General features: G+C 43.1%; 1 protein-coding gene across 1 annotated transcript in view; it reads left to right on the top strand.

The window, feature by feature from the left end:
• Positions 1–17,230, top strand: part of CDH17 (cadherin 17) — a 107,056-nt gene that overhangs the window by 61,968 nt on the left and 27,858 nt on the right. Inside the window, exons 8-10 of the mRNA XM_040354671.1 lie at positions 8–158; positions 4,749–4,964; positions 12,091–12,167. Of these exons, the coding sequence (XP_040210605.1) occupies positions 8–158; positions 4,749–4,964; positions 12,091–12,167 (444 nt within the window). The remainder of the gene's footprint in view (positions 1–7; positions 159–4,748; positions 4,965–12,090; positions 12,168–17,230) is intronic.

Raw genomic sequence — 17,230 nt, 5'->3', positions numbered from 1 at the left:
TTTTCAGTACGTATTTTTTGCCTTGGCAAAAAACATTGTAGGAGCTAGTGTGGCTAGACCCCTGCAAATTGTGGTAAATGTTGCTGACGTCAATGACAACCCGCCAGTGTGTCCATCAGAAATTACTACATTTGAAGTACAGGAAAATGAAGGCGCTGGTACGTTCTAAAAATTTCTGATAAATTGTTCTTCCTTTAGAATCTTTAGTTTAATTGAACCAACTTATCAGAATAAATGCCAATTTTCTGGAATCTAATAAAAGGCCCTTGTAAGGTAATACCTACTTTTACAAATATTTATTTTATTTTTGCCTGATTTGGGCAAATATGTACTTTTGTGATTAATAACAACCTTAACAGAGCTAAGGGAGTACAGGCAGAGGGGGAAAAGCAAGAATCTAGCACAGCACAATCCTACAAATCTTTCCTTTATTGTAAGAGCATTAAAAAGCAATCCTCTAACGTGTTTCTGCCTCAAAGGGTCTTCATCGTAACTACATTGCACAGGTCACAGACCTCAATTTAAAAGCAACCACCTATGGGTGGAAACAATCCTGATTGCTCGCATACTGTAAGTATCCTTACAATGGTAAGCTATTGTTCACGAACTGTTTCCAAAAATGAAGAGGAGGGGCAGACTTTTTCCAGTGCATCGTGATTGCCTTTCTAGCATAGAAGAGAAGCAAACTAAGCTGGGTATCTACCGTGAGGATTGCAATTTCCATATGCCCCAATAAGCAAATTGCAATAGTAGGCCTCAGGGAGATAGATATGACAGTATCAATTATATCCAGTACCTTTCTCCAGAACCCAGGAGGACAGCAGAAGAAGGTGGGCAAAGAGGTGTGAAGTCCGTTCGGAGTAACTGTTTCAGTCGCAGATTCCACAATCATGGGAGTATCCTGAGCACAATAAATTCTGAGTAGAGTTGTGGTAGGGACATTAGAGAACCACGCTGCACTACCTGAGAGACCGTTTTTATTTAATATTTTCACCAAGGTTGCCAGATCAGGGATCATATTTAGGAGGAATAATGAAGGGTTGGACCATAGGGGGGCATGCTTACTTGCTAAACCCGCCTTCCAGGCCCTGATAGTGGCAATTATAGAAGCAGTTAAGAGGTAAGGAGACTTAGGATCCCAAAGTAGTAGGAACTGGAGAGAATCAATTGAATAAACCACCAAGACCTCTAACATCGTAGAGGAATTGGATTTATCCGGGTTCACCCACCATGCAGCCATAACTAATTGCGTAGCCAGGAAATATTTATAGCAATCCAGGTGAGCTTATACCCCTTGGGATGTAGGGCACATAAGGGTGGACAATTTATACCTAGGAGATTGCGAGCCCCACAGAAAAGAGGAGATAAGACCGTGTAGATGTGTAAAAAAGGATTTGGGTATCCATTGTGGGAAATTCTGAAAAAAAAATATGTAAATTTAGCAAGAATTTTAATTTTAATCAGATTTATATGACCCAGTAAGCAAAAAGGCAGGGTCTCCTATGCTTTAAATTTTACCCTAACCTCCTGTAATACCGGGATCAAGTTGAGTGAGAGGAAATCAGTAGCCTGGTGGGATATGACTACTTCTAAATAATTTAATTCATCAACCCATTGCAGCTGCATATTAGGAGAAGCTGTAGCATAAGCCCCAGGATCTATTCGGAACAATAGAGATTTGGCCCAATTAACGGTGACCCTTATAACTACTGAATATGAGTTTAATACTTGGAGGTCTCACTGAAGTGAGGGGCCAGCATCATTCAAAATCTGTACAGGGCCACCCTCTTATCCAGCCAGCCAATCTGAAGAACCTTGATGTGGGGAGAGGTATGAAGGACCTCAGCCACTGGTTCAATTGCTATTGCAAAAAGGGCTGGAGAAAGATGGCAACCCTGTCGAATCCACCTATGTAGCTGGAAAGGAGCTGACAGCCTTCCCCCCAATCTAACCAAGGATGTCGAATTTTTATTAAGTACTTAGTAACCAGGTAATGAAAACCAGTGGCAATCCCATCCTTCAGAGAACCTCCCATAGAAAAGGCCACTCAACTGTATCGAAAGCCATCTCGATATCTAGGGAGGCCACTGTCCTGGAACCTATATTAGAGTGTTAAGCATGTAAGTTGGTAAAAAGTCTGCGAAAGGTTGATATCTGTAGCCCTGAGCCATATAGCCCATTTGGACCGAGTCAATAATCAAAGGTAGCAAGCATTGCAATCTAATGGTGATCAATTTTGTTAAAATGTTAAAGTAATTTTTAAGCAGAGTAACGTACCTGTAAGAGGCGCAAAACTTTGGGTCATTGGGTGACTTGTAGATCAGAACTATATGGGGGCGTGACTCATCAAGGCTGGCAGAGACCCATCTGCTAAACATTTTGTGTATAATACTGCAAGGATCGGGGCTAGGAGATAACTATGAGTCTTATAAAACTCGAGAGGGAGGTCATCCGGGCCTGGGGCCTTCCCTGTAGGGAAGAATTGTATGGCAGTCAACACCTCTTTAGGAGAGATAGGGTATATCAGTTTTGCATGCTCCTCATCTGACAGTCAACCAAGCGCCATGAGATCCAACAAAGTAGACAAGTCATTAGGTCGAAGGTCAGAGGGAATATTAGTGGTATAAAGGGAGCTATAAAACTCATGGAAGGCTTCTAGTATCTCATCTAGGAGTGTGTCTATGGGAATGTTTGACCATTCTTCCAGACGTGCATTTGTGAGGACAGGCACTGATGTGGACGAGAAGGCCTGGCGCACAGTCTCCACTTTAGTTCATCCCAAAGGTGTTCTATAGGGTTGAGGTCAGGACTCTGTGCAGGCCAGTCAAGTTCCTCCACACCAAACTCATTCAACCATGTCTTTATGGACCTGGTATTGTACACTGGTTCAAATCATTTGGTTGAGGGGGGATTATGGTGTGGGGTTATTTTTCAGGGATTGGGCTTGGCCCCTTAGTTCCAGTGAAGTGAATTCTTAAGGTGTCAGCATACCAAGACATCTTGGAAAATTTCATGCTCCCAACTTTGCGGGAACAGTTTGGGAATGGCCCCTTCCTGTTCCAACATGAATGCGCACCAGTGCACAAAGCAAGGCCCATAAAGACATGGATGAGCGAGTTTGGAGTGGAGAAACTTGACTGGCCTGCACAGTCCCGACCCCAACCCGAAAGAACACCTTTGAAATGAATTGGAGCGGAGACTGCTGGCCAGTCCTTCTTGTCCACATCGTTGCCTGACCTCACAATTGCGCTTTTGAAAGAATGGTCAAACATTCCCATAGACACTCCTAAACCTTGTGGACAGTCCTCCCAGAAGAGTTGAAGCTGTTATAGCTGCAAAAGGGTGGGCCAACTAAATATTGAACCCTACTGATTAAGACTGGGATGCCATTAAAGTTCATGCAAAGGCAGGCTTCCCAATATTGTTGGTAATATAGTGTATCTCAAGTGATGGTGAAAAAGTTTGAGACAGTGGAAAACTACAATAATAAACACGTGGTAAAATAAAATGTTATATCAGAGACAATACTGTTTGAACATTAACAAGATACAATACAGAATGAACAATAAAATACACTATGGGAAAAGTGGAAGCGTTCATGAAAAAATCCAAACAAACTATTCTATGGATGAGGGAGGTAGAATCATAACGCATTTTAAAAAAAATGGTACCACAGCATAACCCCCGATGTGAAAATACACTTATAGTTTATGAGACCTACGGTACATGCCTATAGCTGTAAAGCACTTGTGGGAGAAATTATTACTTGAGCCCAGTTGGCCTAGGTTTGGAAACCCCCCCAGAGAGGACATTCATTGAAATCAAGAAATTCAAAAATGATAGGTCAAAGAGAGTAGGTTGAAGAAAGTCTTTGTTGTTTGGCTGGTTACAATAAGTAGGGCAAATGACATCCAATACATTTTGGGGGCCACACAATCCTCCTTCATCAGGGCTGCAGGTAGAGGATGTTATAAACAACATTGGCCCCCGAAATGCATTGGCTGTCATTAGCCCTGCTTGTTGTAGCCAAAGGCTTTGGACTCTGAAGGCTCGTACACACGCACGGTTTTCTCGGCAAGAAAGCTGCTGGGAGAGCCTTTTGCGTGTCTATGGTTTCTCGTCGGGAAACCTGCCGGGAATCTCGACGAGGAAAAATAGAGAACCTGCTCTCTATTTTCCTCGTCGGGATTCTCGGCAGTGTTTACCTGCCGAGAAAACTGAGCGTGTGTATACTTACCTGGTCCCGGTAATCCCGCTCATGCGCGAAGAGACTTCGACGCATGCGCGGTAGCATACAAGGGATGTGTAGAGTGTAGCAAGATGGTGGCAACGGCATCGAATGTGATGAGCGCTGGCTCGTTGTAGTCGATGATGTCACCGCGTTCTTGCCATTCAAAAGAACGGCGGTTCTGTTGAATGGCCATCTGTATGCACGGCCAGCTTGCCAGGAATCTCGTCAGGAAAACCAAAAAAAATACCTGATGGGATTCCCGGCCGTGTGTACAGGGCTTGACTGTAAGTATTTTTCATTTGGCGCCCTCTTTGACCTATTAAACTTAACAAATAAATAATCCTCTCCACATATTCATAAACCCATAAACATGATTAATGGAGGTAACCAGAGACATGGCAAAGTTTACACTTATAATGCATTATAAAACTTTTAGATGCACATCAAATCAGCTGAGAATAATTGCCTTATATAGTGCACAAAGATGATTCCTAAATACAACACTTTTGTCTTCCAGCGAGCACTATTGGTTTGTTTATAGCCACTGACAATGATGAGCCAAATACAAGAAACTCATCTATCATCTACAAACTACTGGAACAAATACCTTCAGATAACAGGTTTTTAATCAACGAATTCAGTGGTTCAATCCAGCTAATTACTGGCGGGCTAAATATTAAAGACAACGACCAGTACAGGTTAAAAGTGAATGTTTCTGATGAAGGGAGGCCTGGTAAGTTGAACCATTTAAATTAAACTGTTTTCTGCATTGTATCATAATAGGGGTAACTCGAGTGGTGGCCTAGAGACTGGAGAGGGGCTCATACTATTAGTGATAAAGTACTGACTTTATTAGAGACAAAAGAAAAATATGATGACGACTTTCATTTTAAATTCCAGTGATCCTTGGGAGAAGTTCCTGTTTATAGCATTCATATCTAGTTTTAAAGTGTTCTAAGTAAATACATTAAGAATTAAGCCCTGTATACATGGGCCGAATGTTGGGCAGCATCGGTCAGTTCAATAGAAACTGGTTGACATTCGGTCCATGTGTTCTGCAGCCGGTCCGACATGTCCCGGTCAAAGGGGCATGGCTGAAAAGGGTCTGCCGACTGGCTCCCTATCAGTGCTCTCAGCCAATGGCTGAGAGTGCTAACCAGAGTGTTCTGGTGGGGGGGCAGTCGCCCTGTCAGAACACAATGGAACAGTAGGGGAGATCGCGGTACTAACGTCAGATTTTTAGTACATCGGCTCCTACCTGAGCTGTCAGTTTTTTTTCCCCTAGCCTGCTGGATTGAACGTAAATAATTAGCAGTGTGTACTAGGCTTTAGGCTTCATTCACACAGCTGTAAAAAAAGAAGATGCACTGCATACACATCTGTAACACAAAAATCTGCATCTAAGAACATGCGCTTTACGCACTTACATCTATATGCCTCTGTAAGCACATAAATTAGGTCTAAGTCAGGGGTGTCCAAACTTTTTTCAAAGAGGGCCAGATTTGATGAAGTGAACATGCGTGAGGGCCGACCAATTTGCCTGACATTCGAACCATTAAAATAAATGCAAATTAACTAATACACTGCCCAACAAGAATTCTCTTGCCTTTGTGGCTGTGTGTGGTGAAGAGTCTAAGGATGAGCTTGGACGTGTTATTTGGATATACCGTATTTATCAGAGTATAACGCGCACAGGTGTATAACACCCACCTTCACTTTAAGAGGGACATTTCAGGAAAAATATAACATTTTAAATAGAGAACTGTAAAGCAAAATAAGGGTCAGTGCCTGCCAATGCAGCCTAATCAGTGCCCATCTGCAGCCTCACCATTGCCATGAATGCAGCCTCACCATTGCCAATGAATGCAGCCTCACCATTGCCATGAATGCAGCCTCTGAATGCAGCCTCACCATTGCCATCAGTGCAGCCTGATTCATGCCCATTTGCATTCTCGGAGGGGACAGGGAGGGGGCGAGATGAGCACCAAAAGATTACATACAGGAGAATCTCCTGTTTACACGGGGACCTCCTTAATAAAAAGTCCCACCTCCTATTATAGACAGAATAGTCGTCCAATACCAGCCCAGGAGACAGGACTTCCTATTACAGAGGCTGCCGAGTAAACTGGAGATTCTCCTGTATGTAATCTGACGGCACTCGTCCCGCCCCCTCCCTGTCCTCTCCGATGCTGCAAAACGATAAATACGGTATATATCCAAATTACCAGTGGGGCCGCATGAAACCGAAACGCGGGCTGCAATTGGCCCCCGGGCCAGACTTTGGACATGCCTGATCTAAGTAAAGGGGAAACATAAATCATCATTATGTACGCATAATGTCCTTATGTGTCTTTACGCGTTTAAGCGTATCTATACGTAAGTATTTTACTGATCATTATGCAGGACCTTTTCTGCTGGAAACACGTGTAATAACATCAGTAACATTTTTACAGCCGTGTGTATGAACCCTTATGGTCTTATCATGATTGGACACAAGCAATGTTGCTGCAGAAGGGAGTTTGAGTACCAAAGGTAACCCCAGGGTGGCATTATTTTTAAAAGAGCTTCATGCAAACATACCACAGCCATGAAATCTTTTCTCAGTGTAAATACAGCAGGACAGTATTCTACCATGTTAACCAATGATACAAGTAGAAGCTTGGATTTAGTGTGATAGCAATAATTGGCTAACTAGATAGATTATAGTGCATGCCTTCAAAGAATACCAGCCTTTTCTTCAGGCAATATCGCCTAATTTCAAATTTCTATTCAATTTACAAAGAAATTGGCTGCTCAGTAACACAAGCCAAACATACCTAAAACCAGACATACATGTAATCATTGGGCAAATAGGAAAGAGGGACTAATAATTGTAACCATTGGTGGGTAAAGAAAAAAAATACTGGAGATGATGAAAATGGTAAGGATGACAATGACCACAATGTTTTTGTTTTAAGATTTTTATTGTTAAGAAAGGCTTGGTACAAGAATTGAGATGTAAAACAGATCACATAGGTGCGGTTACATACAGTGTGAGTACATACACGGTAATACAAAACAATAGTGAGAATAAGCATTTTTGTAGGCATGTCTCTATATGTAGACTGAGTATAATATGAGGGACATGCTATTTAGTGTATGCATAATGCCAAGGATGTATTCTGAAATGAAAATAGAGGGGTAGATTCACGTAGCTGCGCGCCTAGTTACGGCGGCGTATTGTATTTACGCTACGCCGACGCAACTTACAGGTGCAAGTGCAGTATTCACAAAGCACTTGCTCCGTAAGTTGAGGCGGCGTAGCATAAATGGGGCCGGCGTAAGGCCGCGTAATTCAAATGTGGAAGGGGGGGCGTGTTTTATGCTAATGTGTGATGACCTGACGTGATTGACGTTTTTTACGAACGGCGCATGCGTCGTCCGTGTACAAATCCCAGTGTGCATTGCTCTCAAGTACGCCGCAACGACGTATTGGTTTCGACGTGAACGTAAATTACGTCCAGCCCTATTCGCAAACGACTTACGCAAACGACGTGAAAAATTCAAAAATCGAAGCGGGAACGACGTCCATACTTACCATTGAGTGCGCCTCATAGAAGCAGGCACAACGTTACGCCGAAAAAGCCTTACGCAAACGACCTTAAAAAACTAACGCCGGGCGCACGTACGTTTGTGAATCGGCGTATCTAGGTAATTTGCATACTCTCTGCCGAAAAACGACGGGAGCGCCACCTATCGGTCAGCGTGAGAATGCACCCTAAGATACGACGGCGTAATAGAATTACGCCAGTCGGATCTTAGGCTAATGTCGGCGTATCTAGCTTTCTGAATACAGAAAGTATATACGCCGGCGCAGATTTGAATTTACGCGGCGTATCTATGGATACGCCGGCGTAAATTCTCTCTGAATCCGGCCCAGAGTATTTGGGGAGGCCGCTTGTGCCACCAAAGCACCCATTCACCCCTGTTGGGATCATACTGACCACAATATGTTATGAATAATTTGTTTTGAAAATGTATTAAAGTAATTAACCTTGCTTCCACAAACATGCAGTACCTTGTATTACTAAATATAAACAGCGCTTGCTATTCCAACTTGATCAAAAACATATAAAGTGACATCTAAAAAAAACGAGCAGTCCATAATATCAACCAAATATAGTGAATGTGAAAAAGTCCACTTGGATGTAGACAACACCTGTGCTCCATGCACCTTTGCCCAACAATGGCACTTATGTGACACACACCGCACTCGTAAAAATAAATTATTCAGCGCTGGAAAAAAACTAAAACTAAACTAAAATATGCAAGCCAGCACTAAGGTAAATTCAAATAAAACACCTCACGTAGAAAAAACTAAACTAAAATATGCAAGCCAGCACTAAGGTAAATTCAAATAAAACACCTCACGTAGAAAAAACTAAACTAAAATATGCAAGCCAGCACTAAGGTAAATTCAAATAAAACACCTCACGTAGACATATATTAATAATAGTGCAGCGCAAAACAAGAAATATGTAAACTATCACACACAGAAATATAAAATATATATAATAAATAAAGTCCATATAAAGTGCTCAGGTGCAAAATAAGATCCAAATCGGAATAAACGGTGCAAAATCCAAAGGGTGATATCCAGAAGAAACCTCCACCAGATAGCAGGAATGGCCTCTCACCTTAATACTTCGACCTACAATAGGTCACAAAGCATGATCAGAGAACCTCCTGTTCTCAAAGGACAGCAATCAAATGCAGCAGTTGAACCACGATATAATTCAGACTCAGAAGCAGGCCATGCCAATCAGGGCATAAAAGACAAAGGAGAGGAAATCTAGTGCTCTCTGAAGCCACAAAGCCAAACACATTTATTGAAGAAACAAAAGATTACACTCACTGTAAGAGCACTCTCAGGCGAGTGCAGCGAAACAGCATATTAACTACTTGCCGTCGCCGCACCGTCATAATACGTCCACAAGGTGGCTCTCCTAGGCGAGATCACGTATTATGACGTCCTACCCTTTAGCCGCCACTAGGGGCGCACGCGTGCCGCCGGAGGCGCGCGCACGCGCCCCCCGCTCGCCCCCGACTCCCGTGCGTGTGCCCGGCGGGCGCGATCGCCGCCGGGCACACGCGATCGCTCGGTACAGAGCGGGGAACGGGAGCTGTGTGTGTAAACACACAGCTCTCGTTCCTGTCAGCAGGGGAAATGCTTTTCTTCGGTTCATACACTGTATGAACCGAGGATCAGTGTTTCCCCTAGTGAGGCCACCCCCCCCCCCACAGTAAGAACACACCCAGGCATACTTAACCCCTTCCCCGCCCCCTAGTGTTAACCCCTTCACTGCCAGTGGCATTTTTATAGTAATCTAATGCATTTTTATAGCACTGATCGCTATAAAAATGCCAATGGTCCCAAAAATGTGTCAAAAATGTCCGAAGTGTCCGCCATAATGTCGCAATACCAAAAAAAAAAATCGCTGATCGCCGCCATTACTAGTAAAAAAAATATTAATAAAAATGCCATAAAAATACCCCCTATTTTGCAAACGCTATAACTTTTGCGCAAACCAATCAATAAACGCTTATTGCGATTTTTTTTTACGAAAAATATGTAGAAGAATACGTATCGGCCTAAACTGAGGAAAAAAAATGGTTTTTTATATATTTTTGGGGGATATTTATTACAGCAAAAAGTAAAAAATATTCATTTTTTTCAAAATTGTCGTTCTATTTTTGTTTATAGCGCAAAAAATAAAAACCGCAGAGGTGATCAAATACCACCAAAAGAAAGCTCTATTTGTGGGAAAAAAAGGACGCCAATTTTGTTTGGGAGCCACGTCGCACGACCGCGCAATTGTCTGTTAAAGCGACGCAGTCCCGAATCGCAAAAAGTACTCTGGTCTTTGGGCAGCAATATGGTCCGGGGGGTAAGTGGTTAAAATATCCATATCAGCATGGATTTCTCAGTAGGTCGGCGATCGCGGGTGACGTCACACGTGGCCCCTCCCCCTCGTACGTCGTTACGTCCCTATGGGCGGGACTTTATCAGCGCGGGGTAAAGAAAGGCAGCCTAACACACCGCACTCACCAGACTCCAGTCACCCTTCTACTGTACAGTAGAGAGGAGTCATTATCGCTTTGTGGGTCACCATGGGACCTCTCCTGATTTCCCAAAGGCTCCTGGCTTGGATCCGGTCCTTTCCTGTGAAAGGTCCCCAATGCTTCTCCACTCAGTTCAATGGGCAATGGATGGGCGTAATAAAGGAGAGAGAAAACATCTCATAGTATAAAATCTGTATTTATTAAAAATTGTTTAAGACATTAAAAACAAATAACGCCACTGTAATACAATTATTCTGTATGTAATCTAAGATGGACCCTGCTCGTAACCAAGCGTGCATTCCACCCGCCGGACTGGAAGTGAGCCACTAGAACTAGAGGGATGTTCTATATTCACTACATAGGGCCAGATCCACAAAAGGGATACGACGGCGTAACTGCTGTTACGTCGTCGTATCCCTGTTTCTAACTATGGAACTGATCCACAGAATCAGTTTTCCATAGTTAGGGAGAAGATCCGGCATGTGTAAGGGACTTACACTGCCGGATCTTAGGATGCAGTACCGCATCCGCCGCTGGGGGCATTTCGTGTCGAAATGCCGCCTCGGGTATGCAAATTAGCACTTACGGAGATCCACGAAGCTTTTCAGCTTCGTTTTTTCTCCGTAAGTTTTAGTTTGCAAACGCAAAATTAGGGCTGCTTTTACAAAGTGTAAACTGTTTACACCTTGTAAAAACAGACCCTTCTGTCCAGCGACGCGATTTTTTTTTTGTTTTGAATTTTTTTTTCGCGCGCCGTATCTTTTTTTTTTCCCGACGCAACTTTATTGACCCGTCGCAATCCACAAAGCTTGGCGTAACGTAATTTCGCGCTATGCACGTCGGGAAAATTACGTCACGAGCATGCGCAGTACGGCCGGCGTGGGAGAGCGCCTAATTTAAATGGGAATCGCCCCCATGAAAATAGGAACGTCTTGCGCCGGCGGAATTTAAGTTACACAGCCAAAAATTTCTAGGTAAGTGCTTTGTGGATCAGGCACTTAGGTAGAAATTTTAAGGCAGTATAACTTAAATGGAAAAAATTAAGTTACGCCGGATCTTTGTGGATTACCCCCTATATTTGGTTGATATTATAGACTGCATTTATATGTCACTTTATCAGGTTTTGATCAAGTTGGAATAGCAAGCGCTGTTTATATTTTGTATTTCACTGTACAGTTTCAGCAGGACCACTAACATCAGCTGCACAGTAATGCTGCGTACACACGATCTGAATTTCCGACAACAAATGTTTCATGTGAGCTTTTGGCTGGATATTCCGACCGCATGTATGCTCCATCGGACATTTGCTGTCGGAATTTCTGACAACAAATGTTTGAGAGCTGGTTCTCCATTTTTCCAACAACAAAAGTTCTTGTCGGAAATTCCGATCCTGTGTATCCAATTCCGACGCACAAAAATCCTATGCATGCTCGGAATCAATTCGACGCATGCTCGGAATCATTGTACTTCATTTTTCTCGGCTCGTCGTGGTGTTGTACGTCACCGCGTTCTTGACGTTCGGAATTTCCGAGCAACATTTGTGCGACCGTGTGTATGCAAGACACGTTTGAGCCAACTTCTGTCGGGAACAAAAAAATCCACGGTTTTGTTGTCGGAATGTCCGACCGTGTGTACGCGGCATTACTGTGAGTTTCACACATTTTGGGAGTGTATAATCATTTTGGGTATATCATTTTTCATGCAGTACCTTGTGCTAGCGTTCAAATTAAATCTTTTTCTTTTTTTTTCTTTTGCAGCTCTTAGTACAATTTGTTGGATAGTGATTAATGTAATTGACATCAACGACCACATTCCCATTTTTGAAAGGTCTAATGTAAGTGCCTTTTCTAAGCTTAGCATTCTTGTATATTTACACACATTTCTCTAAAATGGACCTTAAAATGTAGATTTGTATCTGATTCACATTGATCTTCAGTAAATGCTATTATTAGGAGTGCTGGCCATCTTCTGTCCATTGTGGTTTAAGCAATATGATCTGTAAGTCAATCACCCACTGTTACAGAAGCTCACGAAGTACAAGTGCAAGGCATGCTGATAGCAAAAAGTTTTTTATTTTATTTTTTGTCCCTCCGGAGAGGATTTTACCTTCTCTATTTGTCCAAAATGTTGAGTTGTTACAGAAATAAATGAAACCATTAAACTCCAGAACACTTTTACACATACAGTATATGTAGCGCCCTGCTCCTGTTGACCAGGCGCTCTCATGTAAATTTAGTGGGTTACCTGAACTGTACATAGTTCAGATTTAATGTTATGGCTAAATTAGCTTCTGTTCCAGCTTTGGCTGTTGTGTGCAGTTCCCCAATGTCGCCTGTAGGTGTTGTTGTCATCACAGGCCAGTGTTGGAAATATAACAGGCTAAGGTGTATTGGGTGTCCCTTCCCCAGAAACAGCCCAGTGGGAGTGTCCTACCGCTGTGCATTCTGGGAAAGGATACTTAAGGGACAGACGCCATCTTTCTCGCGCTCTGACCTCATGGCCCGCCTGGCCTAAGGTATGTGACAACTCCTCTTCTGCCTCGGGACTTGCTGGCCAGAGGCTTCGTTACTGCAGGTAGGCCCAGCAGTTTGCCTGGGGCCTACTGGTTCAGAGATGGTCCTGTGCTGTCTTGCCTGTGGGAAGAAGCCGAGCAATTGGAAGTTCCAGGGGAGGACATTTCCTGTAGAGGACCAGGCGGATGGCTGGTATCTCAAGAAGGGCCTGGTGACTCAATTGGAGGATGCATCCTAACCAGTCTACCTCACAGTACTGCCGGATGGCTTAAGGGACTTTGGTACTGTGCAGCTGTGTTTCACTTGTCATATACTGATCACCATATCCTGTGGCAGAGGATTGTTTAACAGTTTAGTATTATCACAAAGTCTGTGCCAGAGACTTTTTGTCTGGGCATCATTCCGGCTTCTAGGCCAGTGAGAGAGACCTATCTGGGTGAGCAAGATCCGTTGACAGCGAGTGTACTTGTCTCCGGGATCTCAAGTTCCTCAGTGATCTGCACAAGGTATCTGAACTTTCCCTAACCCTCCATCCCTCTACTTCAGCAAGTTGTTTAATGAAAAAGGATTTTAAAGACTAAGTGATTGATGCGCACATCTGTTCTGACATTTTTCTAATCATAGACACTAAGTTTGGGACACGGTGAACTGTGGGGTAACGGCAGGACCCAAAACAACTCAGCACCTCTTTCGGGGGTAGTGCTACATATACATGAAGCAAAAAATATTTCTGTTAGGGATACCGTGGGAAAGGTTTAGAACCTCTCGGCCAGTGAACTGTGGGCAGGAAATTCCCCATTCCACAGCTGCACATATATATACTAGTGACATCATTTATCTAATATGACCTATTGGCCATATCAGGTCTTTGACATTTACCTAATAAGGTGCCCATGTTAAGTCACTAATGTCAATAGCATCCCCATCCCACATAATGTACGTCAGCTGTGGGGCAGGAAATGGCCCACCCACAGCTCATTTGCACAGCAATGCCAGTTAATATCTGGGTTCAGACCGAACCCAAGCCCAAACCCAAGCTAATCACTAGATCAAGGCATATTGAGATGCACAAGTACTCTAGAGGTCTCTTTGTGTCCATGAACTGCCAACCATAGGGCACTTAAGGTGAAATCCCTAAAGTGCAGGAAAACAGAGGAGGGTCAGTTCAAATACTGAAACCAGGAAGAGTTTATTGTATCATAACACCTCAAAGGGACAAAATACAATTTCCTCTTATAAAATGATGCCATCAATTTGCATTTTAGTAGTCTAAGGTTTTGGTGGTGGTGATTGCCCAACATTTGATGTGGCACTATAATATCTTTTGATGTGACATCTATAATATCTTATACTATCCAACGTTCCATGCTACTAAGATCTCTATTGAGAACCTGGAATGATACTAGCAAAGCTGTGCAATTAGGATTGCTCCCATACCTAACTCATTCAAAGCAACAGACATATAAACCTTGTCAAGTTGTTGGCAAGTTGAACCATATTGACACCTCAGGGGCTCTGTTGGCAAGATATCTTCTTTAGAAATCCCTGTCTCATCCACTTGCTGGGGCCATTAAAAAACAAAATGATAGTCTCTCTCTATTAGAACTTGGAATGATACTAGCAAAGCTCTGCCATTAAGATTGCTCCCATACCTAACTCATTCAAAGCAAAAGACATGTAAACCATGTCAATTTGTTGGCAAGTTGAACCATATTGACACCTCAGGGGCTCTGTTGGCAAGATATCTTCATCAGTAGGGTTGAGCGAACCCGAATTGTAAAGTTCGGGTTCGTACCGGACTTTTGGGTTTTTGGTACCCGGACCCGAACCCGAACAATTTGCTGTAAGTTCGGGTTCAGGTTCGGTGTTCGGCAATGTAATGGCGCACTGCAGGGCAGCCAATCACCATTTGTTTTACTCGTGTGACCTAGAAGCCATCACAACCATGCCTACTAATGGCATAGCTGTGATTGGCCAGTGCAGCATGTGACCCAGCATGTGACCCAGCCTCTATATAAGCTAGAGGCACATAGCACAGCTCGTCACTCTGCTTTAGATAGGGTAGGGAAAGGCTGCTGCTGCTGCTGCTCTTCTTCTGAGGGAGAGAATTAGATAGGAGTCAGACTGTCCTGCTTCAGAAATCAAATTACACCAGCACTGCATATGTTCCTGTGAGATACTCTGCATTAGATACTTTAGGTAAAGGTTCCTGATTTTGCTTGTAGGGAGAGAAATATATAGGAGTCAGTCCTGCTTCAGAAATCAAATTACACCATCACTGCATATGTTACTGTGAGATACACCCTTTAGATACTTTTCTTCTATTGTGCTATTCAAAAAACATCCAATGTAGGGCAAAAAAAATAAAAATTTGCAGTGTTTCCACCATATCTGTACGTGTGAGATACACCCTTTATATACTTTTCTTCTATTGTGCTATTCAAAAAACATCCATTTAGGGGAAAAAAAAAATTGCAGTGTTTCTTCCCGTGTTTGCAGTGTTTCCTCCATATCTGTAGGTGTGAGATAAACACTTTAGCTAGTGTTCTTCTATTGTTCTATTCAAAAAACACCCATTTAGGGCAAAAATATATATTTTGCAGTGTTTCCTTCAGTGTTTGCAGTGTTTCCTCCATATCTGTACGTGTGAGATAAACACTTTAGATACTGTTCTTCTATTTTGCTATTCAAAAAACACCCATTTAGGGCAAAAAAAATTATTTTGCAGTGTTTTTTGTTTTTTTTTCCTGTTATTTTAAGTTATTTCCCTATCCACATTTATTTGCAGAGTACTTGCCATGCTCTTACCAACGTTTTGCTGCCATTTGCAGCCCTCTAGCCCTTTCCATTCGTTTTTTTAGAGACATTTTAGTACTGAAAAGTTTGGGTCCCCATTGACTTCAATGGGGTTCGGGGTCAAGTGCGGGTCCCATTAAAAAACAAAATGATAGTCTCATGCCCAGTCAAAGCTGAAATATTAGGATCTGTCCTTCAAGGAGTGAGTTGCAATGTGTCTTGCAAAGTAATTATATTTCTAAAATCTATAAAGTGTATACTATAACATTGAACTAAACCTGATTTCTCCAAACACATTTTATCATAACACCTCAAAGGGACAAAATACAATTTCCTCTTATACAATTTTGCCATCAATTTGCATTTTAGTAGTCTAAGGTTTTTTATTACTGAGACAATATTGTATATAAGTACCGGTATTCATGTTCCTTTAGGCCCCGTACAGATGACCGGATCTATCCGCTGCGACTGCTGCCGGATTTCTGTCTGATGGTTGTACACACCATCAGACAAAAATCCGCGCGTAAACAATACGCGGGGCGTGGCTGCGCCGTCGCCGCGACGATGACGCGGCGACGTGGGCGGCCCTGGAAGTTCAAAGCTTCCACGCATGCGTCGAATCAGTACGACACATGCAAGGGATGGTGGTCGGTCGGACGGACGTGTCCGGTGAGTCTGTACAGACGACCGAATACGTCCGACGGACAGGTTTCCAGTGGACAGATTTCTTAGCATGCTAAGAAATTTTTATCCGCTGGAAACTGTCCGATCCGCGGGACGCTCGGGCCTACACACGACCGGATCGATCCGGTCGTGTGTACGGGGCTTTAGTGCTGAGGAAGGGGGACCATTAGAACCCATGAAATCTGTTGGCTTGTCATTTTAAACTTGTGGTGATTGATGTGGAACGCCTATATCTTTACCTCCAGATTTTTATTGCTGTTTGTGGCCCCTCTGGGAAGATTCACCCTCTCTATTTCTTTTATTGGCCACTGTCACTGGGACAGGAGGATAGTGACTGTTGTCTAGAGAATTTCCTCTTACATACTGTAGTTTCTCCAGGGCAGGATATGAAGGGAAATCTCCCCAAAACAGACAATTAAAAAAAAATGGAGATTCAACCCTTTCCTACACCTACCTAGGCTATTAAAATAATGGGGCAGATCCACAGAGATCCGCACCCGCGCAGCGTATCAGAGATACACTACGCCGCCGTATCTTACCTGGCTTTAAATTGAATCCTGAAAGAATTTGCGCCGTAAGTTACGGCGGCGTAGTGTATCTTTGGCGGCGGAATTCAAATCGGCGATTAGGGGGCGTGATTAATTTAAATGAAACGCGTCCCCGCGCCGAATGAACTGCGCATGCTCCGTTTCTAAATTTCCCGCCATGCATTGCGCTATATGACTTCACAACAACGTAATTTTTTTAACTTAGATGTGATTTACGTCCATCCCGATTCATGGACGACTTACGCAAAAAAAAAAAAAATCAAATTTCGACGCGGGAACGACGGCCATACTTAACATGGCAATTCTAACTATACGCCGCAAAATAGCAGCTTTAACTATACGCCGGAAAAAGCCGA

This window comes from Rana temporaria, chromosome 5, assembly GCF_905171775.1.
Source record: "Rana temporaria chromosome 5, aRanTem1.1, whole genome shotgun sequence".
In the NCBI taxonomy this organism is placed as follows: domain Eukaryota; kingdom Metazoa; phylum Chordata; class Amphibia; order Anura; family Ranidae; genus Rana; species Rana temporaria.
The sequence above is the reverse complement of the archived record's forward strand: the minus strand, read 5'-3'. Positions and strand labels throughout refer to the sequence as shown.